Source organism: Pyrus communis, chromosome 8, assembly GCF_041283825.1.
Source record: "Pyrus communis isolate YQ-2024b chromosome 8, ASM4128382v1, whole genome shotgun sequence".
Lineage (NCBI taxonomy): Eukaryota > Viridiplantae > Streptophyta > Magnoliopsida > Rosales > Rosaceae > Pyrus > Pyrus communis.
The window spans coordinates 1,588,745-1,615,717 of NC_142572.1; the positions used below are offsets into that span (position 1 = coordinate 1,588,745).

The 26,973-nt window shown below is 36.0% G+C and overlaps 5 protein-coding genes across 7 annotated transcripts; 2 read left to right on the top strand and 3 right to left on the bottom strand.

The window, feature by feature from the left end:
• Positions 1-3,523, top strand: LOC137717210 (WAT1-related protein At1g25270-like). The gene is made up of 7 exons (XM_068456503.1): positions 1-209; positions 359-418; positions 2,196-2,312; positions 2,428-2,683; positions 2,808-2,966; positions 3,083-3,234; positions 3,340-3,523. The coding sequence occupies exons 1-7, from the start codon at positions 1-3 to the stop codon at positions 3,521-3,523; spliced, it is 1,137 nt and encodes a 378-aa protein (XP_068312604.1).
• Positions 3,524-6,065: 2,542 nt separating this feature from the next.
• LOC137718389 (putative dolichyl pyrophosphate Man9GlcNAc2 alpha-1,3-glucosyltransferase) lies at positions 6,066-9,573 on the top strand. The gene is made up of 5 exons (XM_068457929.2): positions 6,066-7,243; positions 7,360-7,467; positions 8,425-8,586; positions 8,723-8,975; positions 9,062-9,573. Exons 1-5 carry the CDS (start codon positions 6,620-6,622, stop codon positions 9,499-9,501), a joined length of 1,587 nt encoding a protein of 528 aa, XP_068314030.1. The 5' UTR covers positions 6,066-6,619; the 3' UTR covers positions 9,502-9,573.
• A 381-nt stretch (positions 9,574-9,954) lies between these two features.
• Positions 9,955-14,029, bottom strand: LOC137718564 (uncharacterized). Its single transcript, XM_068458117.2, has 5 exons — positions 13,634-14,029; positions 11,860-12,796; positions 11,636-11,731; positions 10,891-11,027; positions 9,955-10,498 (listed from the first exon to the last, which is right to left on the bottom strand). The coding sequence occupies exons 1-5, from the start codon at positions 13,867-13,869 to the stop codon at positions 10,342-10,344; spliced, it is 1,563 nt and encodes a 520-aa protein (XP_068314218.1). The 5' UTR covers positions 13,870-14,029; the 3' UTR covers positions 9,955-10,341.
• A 991-nt stretch (positions 14,030-15,020) lies between these two features.
• On the bottom strand, positions 15,021-15,914 carry LOC137717209 (basic blue protein-like). Its single transcript, XM_068456502.2, has 2 exons — positions 15,664-15,914; positions 15,021-15,351 (listed from the first exon to the last, which is right to left on the bottom strand). Exons 1-2 carry the CDS (start codon positions 15,842-15,844, stop codon positions 15,158-15,160), a joined length of 375 nt encoding a protein of 124 aa, XP_068312603.1. The 5' UTR covers positions 15,845-15,914; the 3' UTR covers positions 15,021-15,157.
• Positions 15,915-17,151: 1,237 nt separating this feature from the next.
• LOC137718677 (UDP-Glycosyltransferase superfamily protein) lies at positions 17,152-26,178 on the bottom strand. Of its 3 annotated transcripts, XR_011065910.2 has the most exons (16): positions 26,060-26,178; positions 25,868-25,939; positions 25,462-25,564; positions 25,258-25,382; positions 24,837-24,907; positions 24,095-24,176; positions 23,803-23,904; positions 23,540-23,595; positions 22,876-22,910; positions 20,919-21,135; positions 20,479-20,694; positions 19,033-19,092; positions 18,811-18,850; positions 18,490-18,702; positions 17,497-17,801; positions 17,152-17,374 (listed from the first exon to the last, which is right to left on the bottom strand). XR_011065910.2 is itself a non-coding variant. In XM_068458226.2 (15 exons), exons 1-15 carry the CDS (start codon positions 26,174-26,176, stop codon positions 17,742-17,744), a joined length of 1,569 nt encoding a protein of 522 aa, XP_068314327.2. In that variant the 5' UTR covers positions 26,177-26,178; the 3' UTR covers positions 17,152-17,741. The 3 variants fall into 3 exon arrangements, 2 of the variants coding, with proteins under 2 accessions (XP_068314327.2, XP_088554528.1); XM_068458226.2 differs by having other exon boundaries at positions 17,152-17,801; XM_088698402.1 differs by lacking the exons at positions 17,152-17,374; positions 17,497-17,801; positions 18,811-18,850 and having other exon boundaries at positions 18,563-18,702.
• Between the last annotated feature and the right edge of the window lie 795 nt (positions 26,179-26,973).

The following is a 26,973-nucleotide window of genomic DNA, read 5'->3' on the forward strand; positions in this document are numbered from 1 at the left end:
ATGGGGCAGAAACTGATGTGTTGCAGTACTAGTATAGTGCAAGGGTTGAAGCCGGTGATGATGATGGTGGTGGTTCAGGCGTCATATGTAGGAATGAATATATCTTACAAACTGGTAGCAGAGGTTGGAATGAATTTCACTATCCTCGTTGCCTACCGTAACATGTTTTCTGCAGCCCTTATGCTTCCTCTTGCCCTTATATTTGAAAGGTTCGTCAATGATCATGATAATATGCTCTCTCTCTCTCTCTCTTCGAAATTAATGTATGATAATATGCTCTCTCTCTCTCTCTCTCTCTCTCTCTCTCTCTCTCTCTCTCATATAGCTAACTTTTGTTATTTAACTTATAAAATAACAGGAAGAGGCCCAAACTTACCTTAAGTATCCTGTTTCAAGGTTTTATCTCCGGATTATTGGGGTAAGAATGCTAAAACATATTCAAAAGTTATTGATTTCCCTTTTGTGCTTCTTTATTAATCACATATCTTACTCTTTTTTAGGTTATTTTATATTTCCAAGCATGATATTTTATTTTTTGTTCTTTTATAAATACCTCCGAGATAAACAAGAATTTCTATCATAAGTTTAGTTTGGTGTGTTTTAGTCAAGGTTATAAAAGAAATTGGGCGCTAGTCAGGTGGCGGGTTGAGGCCTAGCGACTAGGCAGCTAAGCGGATTTAAGTAAATGTATTATATATTTATAAATAAATGCATATTTATACTTAAAAAACGCACATAATTACATTGAGATATATAAATTGTAAAATAAAATGTCATATAAATTATAAAGTATCATAACATATTGAAACATAGGGAACAAGCATAGAATGAGTGTTTATCCAAGTATTCAACAAATTTCTTATATTTTATTGAAAAATTCAAATACAAATTGAAAGTTATCTATTTTTCGTCTAAATGAGAGTCGGGATGTAGGCAGGCTTACGCGGGTTAGGCGGGCTAGGTGGACGCCTAAGCAGGACTAGACATAATTTCTTAATTTACAAAAACCCAGAGACTAATCAGGGTAGTGGCTAGCCGCCTAGTATCTAGACGGAGATTTTTAGAACAGAGGTTTTAGTTATAATTAGTGTATTTCTCTTCAGTTTTTATTTTAGAAAACTTCATTTTAATCCTTAAAAAAATATGAGTTTTAGACTATAACCTTGTGTAAGATTAAAATCCAATTTTAGTCCCTAGCTAGTACATTTAATCATCTCATTTATGAGTTATATTTTGATATTTTATTTATCTCTTTATTCCTATTTTAATGTATTAATTACATTTAAATTTAATTTTCATTTCATTTATCAAAATATATTTTAATGTCTATGTCTACATTTAGACAACTAATTTTTTTTTTTTTTATAATATAAAATCCGATAACAATTTTGTATGTTCTTCATTTAGGTACATTAATACATTTGAATATTTTGGTATATCCATCGATACAAACATATAGTTACATTAATTCATCAATACAAACATATACATGCATTTCGGTACGTACATTTTGGTACACACATTTGAGTTTTTTTGTTTTTTAATACAACGGTATATTTTACACTAAGGCCCGCCAGGGGGGTTCGACTAAGCCACACAATAGACAACTTAATTTGGTATTGAATACGCCATCTATGAGATTCAAACCTAATACCCCTCATTTGAGTATTGACTTTTAGGTACATTAATTCAATATACTATATTTCGGTACGTACATTTTGTCATGTACATTTTGGTATTGACATTTAGGTACATTAATTCAATATAATACATTTAGGTTCATTATAATATATTCCGGTACAATCATGTAGGTACAAATATTTCGGTACAAAAAAAGTCAATTTTATATATTTCGGCATAGTCATTTATTTACACTTATGTATTTATATATTTTTGTATCACATATTTATTTTAATATTTTCTCATTTATGTTCATTTATAATTAAAGAACTAAATATGTGCATATTAATAAAATTAAAATTTAATGTGGAGAGATTAAATAAAAATACACATTAAATAACGAAAATTGAATATAAATTTTGATAAAAGTACACTTTAAGGGATTAAATTGAATATATAATCTATCACCAGTTTTTTTTTTTTTTTTTTTTTTTTTTTTTTTAATTTTAATCTTTTGCAAGGACTAATGTTCAAAAACCACTTTTATTTTAACTTCATATGTTGAACTATTGCAGGTCAACAATGGCACAAAACTTTTATATAGAGAGCTTAGGCTTAACATCGGCAACATATACCATAGCCTTCAATAACCTTATTCCAGTCATCACGTTCCTTATAGCATTATGTTTTAGGTACGTACTTGTACAGAAGTAATTAATCAATCAATTAAACGGCATTTTCAGATTCGAATATGCATGCAGAGTTAGACTAATATATATGAAAATTCGGGTTAAAATTAAATCTCAGAATGGAGAGGTTAGCCCTTGGGACACACGCGGGTAGGGCAAAAGTGGTGGGTACATTGGTTTGTATAGGAGGGACAATGATCTTCACCTTCTACAAAGGCCAAGAGATTGTCATTTGGTCGACGGACATAAATCTTTTACGTAAATATTCCCACAAAAACAGCCACTTCTTGCACAGAAACACTCGCACTCAGTTGCTGGGCTCCTTCTTAGCACTCTGCAGTACCATCTCCTTTGCACTGTGGCTGATATTTCAGGTTCAAATTAATTAATTAATTAACATATATATAATAGTAACCAGCCATGCATTCATAAATTAATCCATATGATTTGTTTAATATTGTGTTTTAATAATTAACTTGGTATATATATACAATACAGACAAAAATGACTAAGGATTACCCTTGCCAGTACTCAAGTACGGCCCTGATGTCTATCATGGCATCAATCCAGTCCACTGCTTTTGCCCTTTGCAAGGAGAGGGACTGGAGTCAGTGGAAGTTGGGCTGGGACATCAAACTTTTCACGGCACTGTATTCGGTAAATATGACTGACTAATCTCCATATCCTGCCTTATCTCTGTATTTAGCTTAGCATCCTCAGTTTGTCAAGACTATAGCTTGAGCTGTTCCACACCTGTGTTTTATATGATGCAGGGAGTCGTTACTACTGGATTGGTACTTACTCTGACCGCATGCTGTGTACGCATGCGAGGGCCGTTGTTTGTGTCAATTTTCAACCCACTCGGCCTTTTGCTGGTGGCCTTAGCTGCGACGTTGTTGTTAGATGAAAAGTTACACTTAGGAAGGTAATTTACTATGCTCTTTTTCTGGTTAAATTAAAAGGGAGAAAAATAGAAAACTGCATGAGAAATATTTTTAATTAATATCTCTATATTTTGTATGCACTGCAGCATATTAGGAGGCGCTTTAATCGTCTGTGGATTATATATGGTTTTGTGGAGTAAAAGTAAGGAGCTGAAGACGATGACACAACAGCCGCCACCACCACCACCACCACCACCACTTGAAGAGTCCCATTCTATCGACGTGGCAAAGTCGCTAGTTAGCGGTGATACTTGTGATGAAATCAGTTAGTTTTCCGTTAAGAGTGATTATGTTAGTTTTCCGTTAAGAGAGATTATGTTAGTTTTCTGTTAAGAGAGATTCTGTAGCAACTCCTGGACCAAAAAGTTTGTAATGCTCATTTAGTTGAGCTTAATGTGAATGATAAACAACTCTCTCCTCTACAATCCTTCATTTCTTTTCTTCTGTTGTTCTTCTTCTTTTCTGCTTCTTCTGCAAATTAATGTTCAAACCTTCATACGTTAACAAATCTCAACTAGTCGAAATTAAGGTTCAAACCTTCATAAAAAAATCTAGAACTTTTGGTAGAATGACAGAATATAAGATTGATATGTGAACCAAGAAAAGCCCAATCTGTGTTTTAGTGGTAAGCGCAGGCCCTCCTATTCGATTCAAGACACGTGTTCTCTAAAGCTTCCACCTCTACTCCTCCTACTCCTAGTCCTTTCACTGGGGTGGTTCGGTTCGGAATGCCGAACTGAAAAGTATAAACCGACCACCGAATCGATCCCTTTTAGGGACGGGATTCCTAAAACCAAACTGAACCAAAATTTGGTATTCCCTATTTCAGTATTTTCGGATTTGTTTTGAATTTTTCAGTATTATTCGGTAAACTACGGTGCTGGTGATGGCTGAAAGAAGAGTCGAGAGGGAGGTGAGTAAAAGTAGATAAGATAAAGGGTAAGTCGAGTCGGTGGCGGTAGCTGATTCACGGTGGCGGTGGCGATGGCTGCAAGGAGATTCGAGTGAGAGGTGAGCGAAAGGAGAGGAGAGAGAGGTGTGCGTCCAGGAGAGGAGAGAGAGGTCTGAGTCCGAGGTGAGTGAAATTGTAAGGATATGAGAGAGAGAGAGAGAGAGAGAGAGAGAGAGAGAGAGAGAGAGAGAGAGAGAGAGAGAGAGAGAGAGAGGAGTGACATTTTGGTGGAGCTTCTCGCTCTCACATTCATCAATAGCGATCGAATTTGTAATCCATGAACAAGGGGACCTCTTCCATCTCTGAATACTTGCAGCGAATGCTTTGCTCAAATTGTGTTTTAGGCAAGTGTGCCAAATTACCATTTCAAGATTCTATGTGTACCACACTTCTAGAATCTTAGAACTTGTTCAGATGTTTGAGGTCCAGCTCCTATATATTTTGTAAGTGGTTATAGATTTTATGTCATCTTTGTTGACGGCTTTACCAAATATACATGATTGTATCCATTGAAAAATAAATTAGATGTGTTTTACACTTTCGTCCAATTTCAAGCTTTAGTTGATAATTTATTTGGTAACAAAATTGGTACCTTAAGATTTAACTCATGGGATGAATTCAATAGTTTTGAGTTCAAAAGTCATCTTTTTCCTCATGGTATTCAACAACAATTAAGCTGTCCATACACACCACAACAAAAATGGTTATGCTAAGAGGAATCACAGACATATTATGGAAACTACTAGAACACTTTTGATTGCTTCCAAGGTTCCTCATCAATTCTGGGTAGAAGCCTTCCTCATTGTAATCTATCTAATTAACAGAATGCCTATAGCTTATACATCTTCTCCATGGGAACAAGTTTTTCAGAGAGCCCCGGATTATGCTACTCTAAAGGTTTTTGGCTATAGATGTTTTCCCTTGCTCAAATCCTGCCTCTTCAAAATTGGAACCCAAAAGCAAAATGTGTGTATTTATTGGTTACAGCTTGGTTCACAGGGGTTATAGGTGTTCGGATTCTCTTACAGACAGGGTATGTGTTTCTAGACATATTCAATTTTATTAGTGTTCAGTTTTCAGAAATAGTGTTCAGTTTCAGAAATAGTGTAGTACTGTTTAGTTTCATTAAATAAAGTTACTGGATGAATTTTGGTTAAAATAAATTTAGCTCAAATCATTTTCATTCACACATCTTGTTAATTTCTGCTCTTTGATTTTTTACAATTCACTTAATCCGACAATCGAAAATGAAAGGTGTGCCAATATCATCAACCTAAAATAAATATTAATAAATAATTAATACTATCCGCCCAATTTAAACAAAGCTTGGCTGCTTAGAGCATCTCCAAATGAGATGTCAAAATGTCCACATAAGTTATAACAGTAAAAAAAAGACCATATTAATGTACTCCAACCGAAATGTCAAATCCTATGTGCTGATGACATGGATTGGCAGCAAGAAAGTTGTTGTCGAATTTGACAGCAGCTTCAAAATTAATTATTAATGCTTTTTATTAATTTTTTATTGGTTTAATCATCATTGCAATTAATGTTGTTATTGATCCATTCCCCTTTTGTTCAATCGAGGTAAGTAAACAGTCCCCTCTTGTTAAAAAGAAATGGTGAATGGTCATGATTTCATAATTATTAAATGCCTTTTATTAAGTTTTTATTAATTTAATAATTTATTTTATAATATAATAAAATAATAATTTAATTTAACATATCCGGTGGACAATAAAACTTTAAGAGATGTCAAAATACCACATGAGCTATCAAATTTAAATTTTATATTCAAAATTTGACAACATCTCATTTAAAGATGTTTTTAAACATAAGCAGGAGCTCCTGCTCTCACTCACTAACAATTTGACAAATGTCTAAACAATTAAAACTTGAACTAACAACTTAAACACTTGTCAAGTTATTATTGAATGAAAGCTCCTGATTATTTTTAAGCAGCCAAGGTTTGTCCCGCAATTTTTATTTTACTTTTTACACGCACCTTGGTAGAAAAAAAAAAAAAAAAAAAATCCTCGTTTGTAGATTTTACCAATCGGAGCCAAACGGAGTTCAGCAAATTCGCCGGCCATCAGATCGTAGCTAATTGGAGGTGATGATGGCGTTTCTGGTGATTAGCAACTGATTAGGTCCAACTGGAAGGGATTGGGCTGCTTACAGTTTAGGAGGAAGAGGAGATGATACAGCGGGTCTTATCCTCGTCGTGGTTGTAGTTTGTGTGGCGGCTGTGGTGGTGGCGGCTGAAGTGGCGGTGTGGTTGGGCTCTATGACCATGCTGATCTCTGCCGGCGGTGGGTGCGGGTGTTCGTGATTGTCAGTTGATTGAACTGATCGGCGTTCCTTCATTTCCTTTCTCTGTTGGCTGCAGGCCAAGTGTTTGTGTCTTGTCCCCAATGAAAGAAGCAGAGAAAATGGAGAAGAGCTCCAAAAAGAAGGGTAATTTTAGAAAAGGCAAGGAAGAAAAGCTGATTGTTGAATCTGATGGTGGTTGGTGGTGGTTGATCCACAGGGGAATCACAGCTTCATTCTTGTCCATTGCATTGTTTTCGTTGTTGGTTCGAGTCGCGGTCTCGCTGCATCCTTACTCTGGTGCTGGAAATCCTCCCAAATATGGGGACTTTGAAGCTCAGAGGCATTGGATGGAGATCACACTCAATCTGCCAATTAAGGATTGGTATCGAAACAGTACGGTCAATGATCTCACATACTGGGGTCTTGACTACCCTCCTCTCACTGCCTATCAGAGTTATGTTCATGGCCTTTTCCTTAGATTTTTCAGCCCTGAATCGGTTGCACTTTTCGCTTCCCGTGGCCATGAGTCCTATCTGGGAAAACTTCTCATGAGGTGGACAGTGTTGTCCTCCGATGCCTTGGTGTTCTTTCCTGCTGTTTTATACTTTGTTCTTGTTTACTATGCTGGTCAAAACCCAAGTCGCCGAAGGGGTGACATAGCGTGGCATATCGCGATTATCTTACTTAATCCGTGTCTTATCCTAATTGACCATGGTCATTTCCAGGTTTACAGTTCATTTTTCCATTGCATTCTTCATATTCGGCGTCCATGAATTTTTTTGTAGTTGTTACTCCGAACTGTTTAAATTTACAATCTTATTTCTTATTGATTTTTTGCCAGTACAATTGCATCAGCTTGGGTCTGACCGTGGGAGCTATTGCCTCTGTTCTTTCGGACAAAGATCTTGTAGCCTGTGTCCTATACAGTCTTGCTCTCAACCACAAACAGGTATCTTTTAATTCAGTTTTAATTCTGCATAATGGTTGTTTAAGTTTCGTTCTATATTCTTAGCGAATAGCGACAGTTGTATTTCCTCACTTAACTATGGTTTGCAAAATGAAATTGTTGAACTGAAGTTGTCTTGGGACATTTAAACTCTGCCTCAAAGGAATTGGATGATGTTAGCGTGCAATATTGGCAAATAGATTTCTAGTTATGAACACATAACTGGCTGGATCATGTTGCATATTTAAGGTTCGAATTAATGCATCTTCTTTTTTGTCATTAATCGAAATAGGGGTGATAGGTGATGTGATCTAATGAAAAAGTGGTGCTCTGGTGGTTATCAGAAATCACAAGATGCATAAAAAAATAGGGAGGTGCATATCGGAGGAGAAATAGACACACTAACCAGAAATTACAAAAAATAAAAGTAAAACATCGTATGACGATATTTCATTAACAATTAAGGGTAGAGAAAAGAAGAGAAGAGAAGGGGGAGTTGGCCCGCATGTCTGGCACTAAGGGATTCTTCAATCAAGTTGAGGTTTTTTGGCTGAGGATGGCAGTGATGGAGGAGGTGTTGAGAAACTGGGGAATAGAAACGGCAGGGAAATGGGGGAAGATAGATAGGGAATGACACTATAAATAATGGTCAACAAAGGGTTTAGAGGTGGAGTGAATTATGTTAATATTCTAAAAGCAAAACACATGCCACATGTCGACTTGGCAATCAGCGACTGAATAAACGATGGTAGCATGACTGATGCTAGCATCCCTCTTAATCCCAATTACAATGTGGTTGAGGGTGATATTGTGGCCCATGGGGTGTTTAATCTGATTTAATTCTTAAGTACAGTCAGAGTAGAAGGCTATGAGCCCTTTCCTATCCAGTTAAATATGATCGCATCTTTGTCTTTCTGCTCTGTGATATCTACTTGTTGAACATGATATTATTTTTTGCAGATGAGTGCATATTTTGCCCCTGCATTTTTCAGTCATCTCCTGGGTAAATGCCTAAGGCGTCGATATCCAGTTCTGGAAGTGTTAAAACTTGGCATTGTGGTCTTAGGAACATTTATTGTTGTCTGGTGGCCATATGTTCATTCAACGGAAGACTTCTTGGGGGTATGGCACCAGTTAATTTTGTCAGCTCGCATAATTTTGAGCTTCTGTTTGTTTCTTTTATTTTGTAAAATTCTTTTGTTTACACTTTACGCACAACAGATGTTCGTTTCCTTATTAGTTTTGGTCAATTGTGCAGGTTCTCTCTCGTCTTGCTCCTTTTGAAAGAGGGATATTTGAGGATTATGTGGCTAACTTTTGGTGCACCACTTCGGTTCTTGTAAAATGGAAGAGATTATTTCCAACACAGTCCCTGAAGCTTATCAGCTTGGGTGCAACTGTTTCTACTTTCCTACCTTCAATGATTCAGCAGATATGGGCTCCAAGCAAGCCGGGTTTCCTTTACGGGTTGCTGAATAGTGCTTTCTCGTTTTATCTGTTCTCATTCCAAGGTAAGTGAAGTTTGCCCATCGTTTCAGCTTCTGTTCATAATTTCGTGATACTACAGTGCATAATGCTCGTTCTTCTTAACTCTCAGTGCACGAGAAGTCTATTTTGCTGCCTCTTCTGCCAGCGAGTCTTTTGGCAATGGAAGAACCAATGCTTTATACCTGGATGACACTTTACGCCTTATTCTCGATGTTCCCTCTTCTACACCGTGACAAACTGGTTGTACCGTATCTTGCGCTATCTGCTCTCTTTATCCTTTTAAACCATGTGCCAAATGGAAGACGGGCTACGAGGGACACAAGTGCCTTGAGATCATCTGTGACAACAGTCTCTGTCTTGTGCTCGGTTGTTCTTCATGTTGTTTATTTAAGCATGCATCCCCCTGCCCGATATCCTTTCCTTTTTGAAGCTTTGATAATGCTCGTTTGCTTCACCCAGTTCGTGTTTCTTACTTTGTACGCCAATGCAAAACAATGGATGTTGCTTAAAGACTCCAACTTGGTAGATAAAGAAAAGAAGCTCCTTTGAAACCTCTGTATTTAGGTACATCAGGCAGCAAGTTTTGTGAGAGATTGAATGCGACTGCAGCTTTTTTTGTAACTCGCATTCTCTAAAGCTTTTTTATGCTAATTAGATACCCGTGACTAATTCAAACAAAAAGTGTATAGAGTCAACTAGCAAAGAGAAGAAAAAAGCAATATGTTGTCCACATTAGGAATAAAATTATTTTATTACTCTCAAACATTTGTCATGTGCCCAAAACAGATTGAAAATTGAATGAAAAATTATAAAATCTAACGTTAGGGAGAAATTGGCTAATTATAAAAGTTCAGAAGGATAATCGGCTAAAATTACAGTTCAAAGGGAAAATCGACAAATGCCTCTAAAAATTAAATTCTTCAATTTATCTCATTATCTCATTTCTCTTTTAATAGAAGAGATATATTGTAAAAGAAAAGAAATGAAAAGGAAGATGACAAGTGCAAAAGAAAAGACATTGATTCATCCTTTAGAGCAAAATTACAAAACACGATGACTAATCAAGATTAAAATTGCTAAATGTGCTTTTCAATACACAGCCCTTTTCTTTCTTTTCACGACTCCATCTACTCTTGTAAAACTTTGTGGACAACCTAAGGTTTTACATACACAACAAAACGAAATTAGCTTCGAGAACAGGGGAAACAAACCTGGATCCTTTTGATTCGACCGAGTTGAAAGTAGCAAAAATTTTACAACACCTCTTTGCATGCCAAGTTGACGGGGCCAACGGGACATTGATTAAGTTAGTTGTGGGGTGTTAAGCCATGTCGGCCTCCATGAACTTGTATGAAGAGAAAGGTTCAATATAAGGTTGTCGTTGAATCATCATTCCTTCTTGTCTTCTGTATCATCTTCATCAAAATCTGTGCTTTCAATGTTGTCTTGCTTGACTAAGCTGATATCACCCTCTAGCTTGGCCCTCGTAAGAGAGTGAGATTCTTCGTCATCAGACTCTTCTCCCACTTCATCTGAGTAAGCATACCTATGGACATTTGGCAGTTCAAATCAGCTCAGTCGGGTACAAGGGAACCCTAAGAATTCTATGACATGAACGAATTTATCTAACGAGCGATGTCAGTTACAAATAGAGTTCCTGATGTCATGAATGAGGGAAACATTCCATCAATTGCATTAAAATCCAAACAATAATGAACCTAAAAAAGCATGTGGATGCTTGACACTTTGACATGATGCTTTAACTCCGTAAACTCTGGCATCTATTGGTTCAATAAGTGACAATACAAATTGCAGATAAGTTGCAAGCGGATCCGAAGTAAGCAACATACCCTCCATTGAGGACACCTTATTTCCCTAGCAAAAGGATTCGACTTAAGGATTATATTAACTATAAAGGAATAAAAGAGTATAACGCACCGTTGAGAACTCTGAGATGGAGCCCAAAGATAGCAGATCACACACAGCAATGCAAATGCAAGAATATCCCAGAAAGCAGTGATGACCCAAGCACTCTGCCACTTCTCATTGAATGGATCTGTTGCTTTAAAGTACACCTGCCAGCGGAGGCTTGTCAAATGTCTAGTAGATATTCAAACCCACGAAAAAGATCAAAATTTGAAAGGATAAGACACAGCATACAAAGAACCCAAGTTCACAACCGAAAAAAAAAAAGCATGAGAAAAAGTGAGCAGCATGCATAATAATAGTACAGTATATAGACACTACACCATATGAGTATCACTTAGTCTGTCTGCCAACATAATCTGCTAGTCTGCTGCCTTCTTTACATTAACCAGACAAGAGGTGGTGATATTTTTCAACTGCAAGATTTCTAGGTGTAACTCAGTAACCTCATAATCTTGACCAGGGGGATCTCGGTGCAAAATCAGAAGCCATGAAGGAACAGTGGTGAGTACATAATCATATGCAATCCTATTTAATTTCATATGGTGAATTGCTAAGATTCCAATTTGGCTTCAATTGAAGCCTTTATATGAGTATATTTTCAAATATAGACAAAACACACTCAGAATCCTCAGTGTTTGTACGTCAAATTTGTGCAGGTTGAACGTATGAAACACTTGAACAAAATTTTCTAGTCAGCCAAGGATGCAGGAACTCATTCTTTACCTGGGCCTAGTTAAGATAAATAAAACCATACCTCATACACTATCCATGCAACCGAGGCAATGACTGTGACTGCTAATGCATTTGAGAACTTCCTATACATATCCAGTTTGACAGAGCTTCTCTTTGCCTGAGAAGAATATATAGTTCAACATTTATAACTGCTATGTTACAGCGAAAATAAAATACCAGTAAAGCACGAAATTAAGAAACAACAATGCCATTGTAACTTAAATAGAGGAATTCAAAATTTTATACCTGTAGCTGCTCTAGTGTTTTTGAGAGAGAAGTAAAAATCCATAATATAAAAAATGCGTCCAAGAAAGCATCAGGAAGAACTAGAAACAATCTTGCTCTTCCGGATACATCATTGATTGTCCCCACATACTCCATGATATTAAGCAACTCTGTGGCCAGAAAAAATGTTATTCCAAGGAGAAGCACCTTTGAGGTGAGGCCCCCGAGAGTGGGCCGCACCACACCATAACCCATTGAAACAATGAGGATAAGAAGACGGGAAACTGTTTTTCTCACAGCTCCAACTGTCACAACCAATGTTGTAACAACAATTGGCCTCATCCCTGTATTATTAAAATTTACGTAATCAAAATACCAAAGAATCATCTCAAACAACCCAAGAGCGATAACAGCTGTGATGCAGTGCTGAAGTTGCAGAATATCCTTCCAAAACCTCACATACTGAGTGAACCAAATTATTCCAACCAACACGTAAGCAAGTGCGATAAACACATAAAACTTCATTAATGGAGCCATTCGACCCGGTAGATAACCATTGGGATTTTTCCACGAAGTTTTCCCGCTCATAGTTAGTCCCTTTAGTTTTGGATCACATGCTACAAAAAACAAGTTATACATCCCAGTTTTAGGGATTAAAATCTCTTGATAATCCATGTTTGTGTACAGGTAGTTCCCACTGAACTGTACATTTAAAACAATAGGCCAATTCTTATCTGTTGCAGAAGGTCTCCTGATGACTTCACCTTGCTTACAACCTTCCATCTTAGCAAGATCAGGAGTGCAACATATAGCTCTTTGTCCGCCATAAGCAGAACCACCAATATTATTCCGATCAGCTGTCTCAAATATTATAACTTGTATCAACCCAGTACTATGCTCCATGTCTGAAAGCTTCTCAGCAGCATCCTTGCTCCTCCAGAAGGTGATATTCTCGAATCTGTTCCACACGGAAATGTCAGAGACAAAAGTGATAATAAAAAAAAAAAATTTAGTGAGGAGAGGCAGGAACGAGGGAGCAACGTGCACATACAACAAAACTATGTTGCTGTCAAATAAATCACACCATGTAAATGTATCGGAGTATGAATTCAGTTACATTGTCTACACAATATAAAGCAGCGTCCTTAATACTTATTCAGGTCCCCGCCAAAAAGAATGATTATGCACTTGGTGAATGGCAATGTGAGGACACTCTGAGACTAAGAAATGATGTTTACAATAAATAAAACTAGAAGATCTACTTCAGCCACTTCAAGAAAAACTTTTTGTGAATTTAGTTTTGCACACTATACTTTCCGCGGAAAATTTTCTAGAAATCCTTCTTCTATTCTCTTTCATGTCCATGGATTCTGCAGGATCATAGTTACACCATATTTCGCATTCATCGTCTATGTCAGTCATCATAAACTAGTGACCTGGTAAATTTAATTGATCATTAATTTGCATCGAAAACGTAGTTGGATGCTACTAACTAAAACCCAATGTTTATACTAAACCCTTCATTGAGAATATTACTATACTGTATTAAATTTCTCCACTTCTGTTCCATCCCACATTCCGATACATTGAATTAAGCTTTACCCTTTTCAGAGAACACATTTTATTGGCTACCCAAACAAAAGTAGAAATACCCAAATCGATCACCCACTTCAAAATTCAAAAATCTAAAATCTTGCACATGTCCAACATTCCAAAAACCCAATAAAATTGAATGAAGCAAATTGTATACAGGTCTAGCAATAAAATGAAAGAAATGCAAATGCGTAAGCATTACCGAATGTAAGAACGGGCGGAAAGAGTGGCGGCGATGCCTTCGCTGCCGCCGGAGAGAAGGTTAGCATTGCCGACTTCTCTGAAGGTTTGGTTGTCGTAGACGTGGATCGAGGCGTTTGTGGGGTTTGGAAGGAATGACAGCAGGAGGAGCAGAGACAGCGTCAAGAAAATGCCATGGGGAATGCCGTTGCTTCTTCTTGTTCTCCTCGTTGCTCTAACCTGGATTGTGAAATCCATACTCTTTGGAGATTGGACTCGTTGAGCTCTGGTGTTTGAGGTTAGAGAGAGAAATGGAAGGGAGAGAGAGTTGGTGAACTGTGAAGGGTGAGTGAGACCTAAGCAATGTGTCGATGATGGATGCAACTGCTGATTGCTGTCGGTCAGGCTGGAGGTGGTTACGCGCCATATATGAGAAATTTTTTGTTGTGACGGGACAGGTGGTATATTGTTTTTATAAAAATTGTTAAATTTTTTTTGTTAAATTATTAATTTTTTAATATATATTATTTATTATTTATATAATAACACGTAATTTGTGTATCGATTAAGCTAAAAAATTTATTGGCATGTAGCCCCGGAATTGACGGCTGACCTGAATTTTATTTTTCTCAACTATTTTCTACCCTATTTGGACAAGCAAAATAAATAATAGCCACCTTTTGTAATTTTTTTGTTTTTTGGTCATATCTATTTTTAACTATTTGCACAGTTTCTTAATGTTTTTCATTGAGGATTCGAGGTTGGAGCATGATTCATGTTGAATCTAAAGGATCTATTGCTGATAGATGCATTTGGCATCTCATCCTTTTGGTAGTAAGGTAGTAGCACACTAGCACCTAAATGCACAATTATCGTGATTTTGTTGTCTAAAAATAGGTAATGGTTACTCGTTTGTTGAAATTAAATATTAGTTTGGTTGATAAGGATCCCGAATATATATATATATATATATATATATATATATATATATATATATTTTTTGGCGACAAGTTGACGACGGTTATATTGTTACCGTTGCGGAGATGATGTGTTATTGGGCCATAGCACGTAGGTGGAGAAAAGAAAAGAGAAGAGGTTAGGGAAGAAAATGACCTTTTTTGCCTTTTGAAGAGGATCACATGGAAGATTAAACGGAAGACTAGATGGAAGTTATGAAAATTTAACTATGGGGCAAAACTTAACCAATTGTACGCGTTCATTGGAAAATTGGCGAAAATTAAAATTTAGGAAGAACATTGGTAGTGTCTTACAAGTTTTGGGGGTAAATTGACTAATATTATTCAATCCAACAATGCATATGTTCCTTTTTTTTTTTCCATGGAAAAATACAAATTTTGTTGGAAACGTAGAAAAATCAAATAAAAAGAGAGATTGGTCATAAAATACGATTCAGACAACAAACACAATTCATTAATTTTATTTTAACTTAAGACATTGAGTCAAGGCTTTTGCCTCATACAATTCTTAATATATTATTAAGGTAAGACATTATTATTATTAAAGTAATTAATTATTATTAATATTATTAATTAGCAGTGACTGCTATCTTTTGGCCACGATCGCAGTGGCCAGGAACACCGCAGATGAAGTAGTATTGTCCTCGCGCAAGTTTGATTTCATCGTTTCCCGACGAGAATTCTTTGCCGCTGGCTGTGCATGTTTTGTAACCATTTTCATCTACCACTACCACATTGTGCAGGTCCTTATTGTATTTGAACACTGCAAATACAACAAATGAGAGAAAAATGAAAAATAAGAGAGATGCAGAAAATATATATAAGAAAAAACGCACAAAACGAAACAAAATAACCATTTCAACAGGTTCGCTTTCGAAATTTTGATACAATTTCGTATCAATTCCTCTAGATTTCTTCTGCTATCTCCACCACTCTTTTTAATTTCTTCTTTCCTTAATAATCCTTTTCTCATACGTCGAAAATAAAAAGTAAAAACTAAAACTCAAAACCAAAACGATTATCAAACAAACCCGTACAAATATATAAGTTGGCGTGAAGTTAAATTAGAATTTACCCAATGTATCATCGGCAGCAAAGGTCTTGCCCTTAGGCCAGTCCTCGACGTTGAAGGTCCAACCAGCATCATCTCCGACGGTGAAGGTTTTGGCATGAGCAATCCCACCATGCAACGCCATGCACAACCCTATCACTACTACTGCGGTTACAACTGCGCTGCCTCTAACCTGAGTGGCCATCTTCTGACTGTTGCAGGTTGAAAAATGACAGACGGTAAATGTAAAAAGTGTAAAGATGAATATTTTTACAGTAAATCGGACAAGTTTGCATACAATTATGTGATTTTTGTTCACTTTTTATAGGTGAATAAAGATGAATATTATTACAGAAGCTCAATCTGGAATTAATGCTTTAAGATTTTGTAATGATATGGTTTTAATTTATTCGAAATCACATTTGGAAATATAATATTTATTTCCTGAGAGAAAGATATGATTTTATCTCTCTCGATCCACCTATTGTACCAATCTCTATATTAGAAATCCATATTCCTTAAAAATAAAAATGGTAAACCTTTAAATACATTTTCACCGCCTGAAAATGCTAGAAAGATCACATTATTAAACTATATTTTGTAGACCAAGTGATGCATCGTTGATAGTTGGATACTTTTTTTTAATAAGGTGGTACTATCTACACACCTATTTTTACTTCTCACACACTTCTTTCAATTTTCATCTAGCAAATCAAATGAATTGAAGAAGATCAATAGACAACAATTAACAAGGGTGTGTGAGAAGTAAAGAAGAGTGTATGAATATCACTATCCTTTAAACAATGAAATCTGACCGTCAATTGCCACTTCATGTAGTCAGTGGTCTACGAAAAATGATTCAAGTAGATAGTTTCTCTAGCATCACTCCCTAACCCCTAATTGAAGTTGAGCTTATAAAATAATACAGCCTTGTAAATATAGTCATTGGGTTGATGAGTCTTACGGAAATTCTTCTCCGCACATTGGAACGCCAAACAATCAATCTCTTTGTCCTTTCATGCGCCCGAGAGCAAAGCTCATGAGTTTTACCCTTAAATTTTCACTTGTGGTTTATCTTTTAATCTCTGTTTTTACAGTGCTAAAAGTAAAACATTAGATTATTGAATCCGCAATTACTTCATGTAAAAATTTAAAAAAAAAAAAAAAAAAATCCCAATTGTAATAAAATATTGAATTTCTTATGTAAATTTAAAATTACTTACATATCTTTCATTAATAAATCGAGATGCAAGCCCATTAAATTGAAGGGAATAATGTGGCCCACAAGTTTTTTTTTTATTTCTTCAGTATAACGTTATATTTTACACTATGAGAAGGAAAGTTCGGTTAAGCCACACAATGGGCAACCTAATTTGGTATCAAATTCTTCATCCATAAGATCCGAACCTAAAACCTCTCATTTACTAATGAAGAGGAATATCACCAGACCGTAAAAGCACTCCTAGAGATAATCAGTGCATCTTATACACCGATGTACGGTAGAAGCACTCATAGAGATAAAATAGCGGTTATCTTTCTCCGTCAAGTTACAGTTTCTGCTCCAACCTTTCAACTGAGTTAGATGTACAACCATCTCTTTCAAAGTAGCAAATATCAAACACAAGCTACTTCATATGCTCCATATATCTTTTCCTAGAAACATGTCACCCTTTCATCTGTTTCACTTTTCAAAGTAGATGGAAATTTGACACACCGGCGGCACACGTGAGCCTACCTGGACAATGTTGTGTTTACACTTTACACTACGTTATGTTTCAAGTTCTACACATGAAAAGGATTGTGATTGAAAGGTTTCCTAATTCAGATTCCTAATGTTGAGTTTGAAGGAGGGGTTACCAAGTACGACGCGATTTAGGCATCCTTAGTAAGAAAACTTCTTACAGACATCATTAGTTCCTCCAAATCTTTGTATAGAAGAAAACTTCTCCAAAGCGAACCGTGCACCTTGTGCACATGCTTCCATCCAAGCAGTAAGCATTTCCACCATTTTCAGAATCTCGACTGTCCGCATTGCTGAGAATCTCGACTGTCCGCATTGCTGAAAACTATGTCCGAAGGCCAGTGCAAGAGATTGCGAATGATCAGCTTGAACCACCAATGATCTCTTCCTTGATATATTTGACCGCGTTTGAGACACCATCCTGAAAAGTAAAACATTATTTGGTAAATTAGATTTGTAGCACCTTTTATTCATGTTCTCAAGTCAGATTTTCAGAGAACAACCACAATTAGTTTGGGATTGCCAATAGGTTCTATTCTTCATTCTTAATAACCGGATGGAGGTTTTTTTTTGCCCCCAATTGAGAACGGGGTGTACTCGGATATAATATGAAATTTCAGAACCACAACATTTAGAACAAAATATATAAGTCAGATCTCCAAACTATCGATAGTGATTGAAAACTAGGAATATCCAACCTAGTAGAAAATTACAAATGCAAAGAAAATATTTGTTTCCATGCAAAGAAAACATTTCAATGCGAATTTTGTAGACGCATTGAATGGCATCACAGATTACACATATCACGTCGAATATTGAAAAACATAGACAAATCACGTTGCATGCCACTATAAACTATAAAGTCCCCTTCTTCTTCCTCCCCCTTCTGCCAAATCTATTTAAAATTACAGTACCATAATGACACTTCAGAAAGGGAGTGAGGAAGGTGATGGATTAGGAATAGGAATTATACAGTAACTTTGCACATCCTAAGAGTGACAGAACGGGACATAACTCATATAAATATTCCAATTCAAGGATATATAAATCTACATGTGTGGTCTTTCTACCAACAATTATTAATTTCATAATTCAAGAGTAAGTGTTACCTCAAGAGAGATTTTCTTAGAAACTTCTACAGCATGTTCTTTAATTTCAGGGGATAATGCATCATGTATGGCCCTCGATAGAAAATTAGCCGCTATTTTCTCTTCACTTTCTTCTGGAAGTAAATGGATTCTTTTCAATGGCTCGGGTGCTACTCCAAGCCAAAACATTCTTTCAGCCCAGTAAAACTGATCTAGCACAAATGGACATACTACCTGCAATTTGTTTTTGCCTCTTGACTGTTATAACTGATATACTTGATTAACAAAAGAAAACATATGTGCATGATTGAATATAGAGATGCATGTACTTCCATAAATAACCTGTGGGATTCCTGCCAATAGTGCTGCAGCAGTAGTGCCACTTCCGCATTTACAGGAAACAGGAAATAAAAAGTCAATACTTCACTTGTTACATATTACCACAAAATGTTGAAGTAATTTGAGAGGAAAAAAGAAATTGATAGGCTCAATTAGAACAATTAAAATGGCATTGACAAAATCAGCAACTAAGCGAACATATAATAAGAGTTGGAGCACTCTCACCTTCCCCCATGATGAATTGCAGCAGCACATCGAGTAAACAGCCACTTGTACGGTACAGTTCTATTCAACAAGGAAATAAAATATTATTTAGCAGAGGTAAAGAATAACCAGAGGCCAACGCACTGCAACTTACTGTGTTTTGAAATATAAGGATGGGAAGATCAAACTCAAAAAACACAAAAAAAAAAAAAAAAAAAAAAAAAAAAAAAAAAAGCGAGAAGATAAAGAACGCCAAGAATTAAGTACATTAGGCTATAACTTTAAGAGGGCAGCAACAACGAATCTCCACTATATCATCAACAGTGCAGCAAAAATATATTATCAAGCTTCAAGACTTGATGAACAACTAGAAAGGACAAGAACGAGAAAACAAGGAACACTCTTATCCCTTTCTTCTGTCTCACACACACTTTGCCTTCCATATTCTCTCATTCTAACACTCGAGTGGTTTGGACAATCTACTTAATTGATTGGATGAACAAATATGATCCACTACAACCTTTCTAAATTTTCCTTTAAAATATCAATCCATAGTCTAATAAAGTTCCAAATAAGTGCTAGTCATAAACAACTTAAAAGATGTTCCTGAAATTAAGTTATTATGAGAACCAGTTACCTCAGTTACTTAGCCTTTTCTATAGGTTTTTTAGCCAAAATCATCCCTGAGATTGACATAACTCCTCACTTTGGTCCCTGAGATTTAAAATCGATAGAAGTGGTCCATGAGTTTGTCCACCGTCAATCATTTTGGTCATTCCCTAAAAAATCTCTGTTAAAGAATGACCAAAACAACAAAAAAAGCCTCATTTTTTTGTCAAACCAATTTTGGCCCATTATTTATTAAATTGAGGATATTTTTGTCCTTTTGGTCCTTATTTGAATGGCCAGAATGATTGATGGTGGATAAACTCAGGGACCACTTCTATTGATTTCAAATCTTTGGGACCAAAGTTAGGAGTTATGCCAATCTCAAGGACCATTTTGGGTAATATGCCTTTTCTATATAAAAGCTGTGCGGTTTTTATGTAGTAGACTCCTATGTATCTTGGTGTTAACTGTTAAGATTAATACCAAGAGTACACAGGAGTCAACCTTAGTTAACTATTGCATACACTAAGTATAAACACAGTGAAGGGTAATTATGTTATTATCAAATATTAAAGTACTGTAACTACATGCAACATGTTAAGAGAAAAAAAATGTGATTTTGCTGTCACAAACACATTCAGGTGGGAGCAGATCGGAATGAGATGGCCATACAAGAAGCTTTTTGCATAGTTTTTTTATTTTTTTAATTTTAGTTTTGAAATAGCTTACTTTTTTCTTTCCAAATATCCTCACAAGGTTATTGTTTCCAAGTAAGTTTGCCAATAAACATTCACAAACATTACAAGTTTCAAGAGAAAAAATGCTCATTTTATATTCTTATAAATACGAGATGCTCACCCAGAAAAGCAAAAGAGTCGGTCATTGAAGAGAGAAATGCACTCGTCATTAAACTGCTTGTGGGTTACATATGGTGATGACTCAGCGGCAACTGCTCGGATTGCTGCATCTAAAGGTATGTAGCCGGCTGTAAAGAGGATAAAGCGGTAATTTGTTATCTCTAAGACTGTTTGGAGAAGACGAAGAAACGCTTGAGCGTTTTTTAAAAATCCCATGCTGCATGCACAATGGGAAACTCAGATATCAGTATTTCAGTAAATCATACGAGTTGATCGTGCATTAACCTGTACAAAGGAGAACAAAGAAAGCTATTTATATATAGCGCAAGACTACAGCATGTAATAATTCAATTACATCCAGAGTCCCTCATATTCTTGTAAAGTAAATTCTGAGAATGCATTAAAGAAGTAGCTAAGGAACCAATTAGAGAAAGAACTTGCCTTCCAATTGAGCTCAGGCCTATGAAAATAGGTGGCATAGACACTGGGGTCTTCAAAAAATATTCTAACTGAACATGAGCTGAACACATTTCATCTTTTGTGTAAAGACGCTCTGAAGAAACAATTCTGGAAAGTTCACTGCACTGCTTGCACGAAAACTGCCATTCATTTGGGAGAAACCAAAAGCCACAAACCTGAACATTTGATGGCCAATAACCTGTCAAAGTGCTAAAAACCAGTGAGAATTTTGACATAGTAGGAACAAAACATGACTGACCACTTGACCAGATCGACCATATTCAAAAGAAGAGACAGGATCTATGAAAGATTAATAAATGATAAAGTCGCATGCATTGATTATAGTAAAAATCATTCAGCATAAAATGATCGGGGGAAGCTATTTAAGCTGCGAAGCACTTCTAAATTTTAGGTATGGAGTATCCTGATACCCCCCCTATATGTATCCAATATTGGAATATCCCTTGGCTATTGTCAACTCTCACTTAACGATTTTCGCCGACACGCTAGCGTGACGCCACTATTACAGTCAAGATATATGGGAAAACCATATAAGAAAATGCAAATCTTTTCCTTGCTGAACAAGAACGGGATGCTGTATTATTTACACGTGAGGAAAATGAGAGCAAAGACAGTATTATGAATGATGTTAATAGTAGAATTCGCAACTTTTTGTGTTTTCTTTTGTGTGGTGAGGAAGCATAGATAGGGTGCCTGGACGAAGGGGTCATGTATGATTAGCATTGAACTTAATAATATTATCTTATTGACATATCCTTACTGAATCCGTACCCTAGTTTCTAGAGATTGTAGAATCATTGTCATAATGCCAAGAAACCTTTCTGAGGTTTTCTGTGAAGATATAGAAAAAGTGAACTTGAAGTGCAATCGTATCCATGGTCATACAGAATCACTAAGTTCAAGAAAGCAAGCAAAGTAAGCTTCGCACAGTAGTTCAAACAATCCCTTGTGTGATGTGCTTGACACAGAATCTTGCCATCTACTCTTGGAAAGACCATGTAAGTCTGATAACAAAGCAGTGCACCTCGGGAAAATAGCATTATCTTTGTCTTCATTAAATATAAAACTACATATGAAGTAGGCACCCAAAAATTGGGGATTGACTCCATCCTCTATGCTTCAAACTAGTGACAAATTTTCTCAGCACGATGAAAGAGAAGATGAAGAAGCTATCATCAAACTATTACTCAGGAACGAGTTGTTTCACAGAGAAAATGACACATAACAAATTAATGATGCCAGATAAGTGTCTGAAAATCAGAAAAGAGTTCAAGAGCCTTTTATATTTCCCATGAGTAATATTTATGGGCTAATGTAATTAATGAGTTGTTTAGGGAAGTATGCAAGAACTCGTAATATAGAGACCTTAGAAGTAAAAGAAAATATCGTCTGACCAATTCCTATTCTGCTTTAAGCCTTTACAGAGTTTTTAGCACCATTTTCACTGTTTATCAAAATCTACCTCTGTTATTTCTTAGGCTTTTCTCAGATTTCTCCATAAGTGTTGGCTCCAAGCCTTCAACGATGATTGCATTATGAATATGCTTCTACTTAATCTCTAAAGGGACTATTATTCATTCTCATCACTGAATTCCTCTCATCCCACTAAATGAAACAATACAAAACTTGTCTGGGCAATTTTTTTAAGTAGAAAGTTTAAGAGCACCTTGGTGCAACCTGTGTAAAAAGTTTAGGGCTACAACAAAGTTAGAAGGTAAGATATTTTAAAAGGCTAAAGCAAGAGCAGTAAATAAAAGGGATTTGAGAATGTTAGCTAGAGATTGATTTTCTACCTAGTTGCATGATGTGCAAAACCATCACCTTCGCAAGTATCCTATATCAAACCTATGAATTCAGTAGTACAACTGTAGACATGAAAGAAATTTGTACAAGTTTAAAATTGTATAAACATTTATACCAGGGCACTCGACTATTTCTTTGCTAAATCCATACCTGTCACACAGTGAGGAAAATCTTCAGAATAGAAACTATAAATAACTTCTTCCAGCAAAGAATTAAATAAATAACACACATTTATTTGAATAGATGCATGGAAAACTAGCCATTTTTCACATGGAACTTTAAAATCTACAGTATTTACCAGATAATTGCAGAAAGATGATCAACACTTTTAAATCTCTCTCTCAAGAATTTTCATTTTGTTACCTATACCTATGAGCAAGTTGAAAACTCAGAACTCAAAGAAAAAGGGTGGATGGAGGCCTATCATGCCAAGTGGGTAGAACTGTTACTGGGTCCTGCTTTTGAATGTTCATTTTGTTACCTATACCTATGTGCAAGTTGAAAACTCAGAACTCAAAGAAAAAGGGGGGATGGAGCCATGGAGGCCTATCATGCCAAGTGGGTAACTCTCACTCTCTCTCTCTCTCTCTGTGCTTTTGAATGTTCATTTGGTTACCTATACCTATGTGCAAGGCTGCAAGCTGAAAATTCAGAACTCAAAGAAAAAGGGGGGGATGGAGCCATGGTGGCCTATCATGCCAAGTGGGTAAACCCTCTCTCTCCAGAATTGTAAATTTTTTACTTGTACCCTATGTGCAAGTGGAAAACTCGGAACTCACAAAAGAAGCGGAGATGGAGGCCTATCATGCCAAGTGGGCAAACCTGTTACTGGATCCTGCGTTTGACAACGAAACAATTACACAAGTTCAAATATAATTACAGCAGATATGTGATAGACAATTTCAGCTCAGGTGGTACAAACTTCTTTTGATGAGTGAAGAACTCATTGCAGAAAAAAACCAAATGTGTCAACGTTGGTCCTCAAGAACCACTGTTACAATACACTGAATGCATTAAGGAGTTTCAATTCAAAGATATTAACCGTAAAAGGGCAAGGACTCAAATTCAAATCGTCACATCGCCAGGATCCCCAATACTCGCTGAAAAGTGGCCACATCCAGTGGATCACATCTTTCCAACAAACCTATGTGCATATAAAAATTGAAAAGAAGAATGTTATTTTTGCAGGTCACAAACTTAATTTATATTTCATAGACAAGGCTAAAATTGAAATTCACTTGTTGGTGATGCTGTACACCATCAATTCCTAAGGCAGACCAATACCATTTACATCAACATTATTTTCAAATATTACTCTACAAACAATAAAGTACCTTAGTGTTGTGAGCTTCCTGTAGGTATTTATATAAAAGTGGAAGTTCTTTTTCAAATTGGCGCTCAAACGACGAAGGTGCACTGGAACATAATTTGAAGCAGCAACAAATCATCAAGCCAGAACTTCAAAACATTATAGCTACTTACAAGTTCTTACAAAGTAAATCTCGTTTGAAACTCTCAACAATAAAAATGCATTTAGTGTACACTTGCAGTTGAAATTGTTGAATACAATAAAAAATTTATTCCTTGGATTTTCTATATACCTATACACAATAGTGTTGGTCTAGTTAGTTGATAATGAGGATATGGAATAATTGCTTCCTGACTTTATATGTAGGGTAGGCTATTCACACATCCATTTTTACTTCTCCCACACCCTTGTTAAGTTTTGGCCATTGATCTTCTTCAATTCATTCGATTTGACAACCGAAAAATTGAGAGGGGTGTGTGGGAAGTAAAAATGGGTGTGTGGATAGCACTACCCTATATGCATCTTCATACAATTAAACACAAAGTCAAATACTGATTTTCCTTTCTATATGATCAGTGGAACTCATTATGCAGTAGAATTTCTAAGTGGCCCTAATATTAATCCCCCCGCCTCTCCAAGATCTTCATAAACATGACAGATTCCACATTAAAAAGAGTACAGTTGAGGGTGGCCAGTCACCATATATACACTGATTGTTACATAAGATCAAGATTCAACTTAAATAAAATAAAGCAAAGGTTTAGTACCTATATGGAACAACATAAGGAGCAGCAACTATGCAACGGACATGAAAAAGTTCTGCAATACTCCATCCTTCCTTGACCATCAAGCAATTGAAACCAATTTAGATATCTCATCATTATACCTACTGTCAGAAAGTCTAGTTGGATGCAATACTTATTTAGTGTCGAATAAAATTTAACATAATGCTAACTTGAGATGCAGATGTTCAAGATGTTTGAGCCGGCAATAAAACCTACATAAGAACTTGAATGGCAAACCAGATAACCATACAAAACTTCTATTTGTTAATATTCGACATCCCTGCATATAGTCTTTCAAAATATATTCTTCTTTCATGCACAATGTATTAATCCATAGAACAGATGCCTATGACGTAAGGTACGGAAAGGAAAAAGAGAGAAAAAACCAGCAATAGGGAAGTACCAAAGCAAAGAAATTGATCAGTATAAAATCACCCTCCATGCTCGGGCCTGATCCAAATATTGTCTCCACTGCCAAACAACATTCTTGTCTGTGTTCAGCAGAAAACATGATTTTCTCCAAAGAACCTGGTAAAACAAAACATCCAATGACAACTTTACACATGTTGAGAGAAAAACAACGAGAGAGAAGCGGAGCAATCTGAACCTGGTTCTTCTGTACTATCGTGTTCCTGATGGATTGGGACAACAGGTGGTGATGAAATTGGAAGATACGAAACATGCTTTTCGGCCAAATGACAACGTAAGTTCTGCATTACAAGTCACAACAACAACCAACCAATTACAAAAACAATTAGTAAATTAGAAAAAAAAAAACCCCTACAATCATAAGTTTTCATAGAAAAACACTTCGAAAGCTCAATTGGAGGGAAAAAAATAAAAAATTAAACCCTCACCTATCGAATCGCCATGCTCTAATTAATTCTTAATTCTAAAATACCTTTTCTGTTTCAAAGTATTGGTTTTTTCTCTAAATATCGAGTTTGAAGTGTTCATACACACACACACACACATATAGTATACTATCAAACAAAAGTAATTTTCAAACGAACCTCATGCGCTGAATGCGTGATGAGGACGACGTCGTACTGGCTCTGGTCACAAGCAAAAGCCGCCGCAATGGCCTGCAAAGTGCAAACCACAGAAGCAAAAACCGTCATTAAATTTTGGCAATGTTTCAATTTCTTGCATTTTCTCGGGAACCAAACGGAAAGAGTGAATGGGAGGAAGGAATGTTGACTTACAGCAATTGGATAGACATCGCCCTTGGTACCGAAGGCCATGAACGCAGCAGCAGGTTTCGTCCTCTCCGTTTCAACCTCCATGACTATTCGCTGCTGGCTAGTGCAAATGCAGACCATGCTTTTCTGTTTAACAAGTAAGGTTTAAGTGACGAGCCCACAGGGCCAAACTCTGTACGGGTTAGTTTGGGCCTTGCCACGGGCTAGTTTGGGATTATTATGTTTTTTTTTCAAAATTTTTTCTGAAAAAAAAAAAAAAAAAAGTTTTAACGAAAAATCTATAGTACTGTTTATTTTAACAAAAAATCATATTTTAACACTAAAAAGTCAATTCTGGTACTATTCACTTTATCCCTTGTTTTGTCCTTATCGTTAAAACTCAAAGTTTTTAAGTCATTTTCATTAGTTTTCCTTTAAAAAAAACAGGTAAGTATTTGGTAAACTACAGTGTTGAAAGTACTTTTTAGTAAAAAAAAAAAAAAAAAAAAACAATGTCAGAGTGTTTGGTAAACTTTAAGCAATGCTAAACCACCCTTAAGTCTCACATGGGCTTAACATGATGATTTGGTTAGAATTGGCTCAAACATAAGATTAAGACTTCTCACTTATAAGTGAAGAAGAATATCACTAAGATGTAATACAAAGTGGTAGATTGTGATTGTATTAAATACGTATATTCACATGAATTATTTTTTACTGTTAAATGGGAATTGTATCAAATACATATAAGTATTGTAGTCAATTTCGAATAATTAGTTGTGAAATAAAATAGAATGTGTTTGATAAATGATAAGTGTGTCTCTTTATAAGTGATGTGGATATCAAAAGCAATGATGAACGGAGTTACATGACAATATTAAAAACCAATTCTAATGCGTGTTGCTAAAACCCAAAATTTAGAATTTAGGAACCAAAAC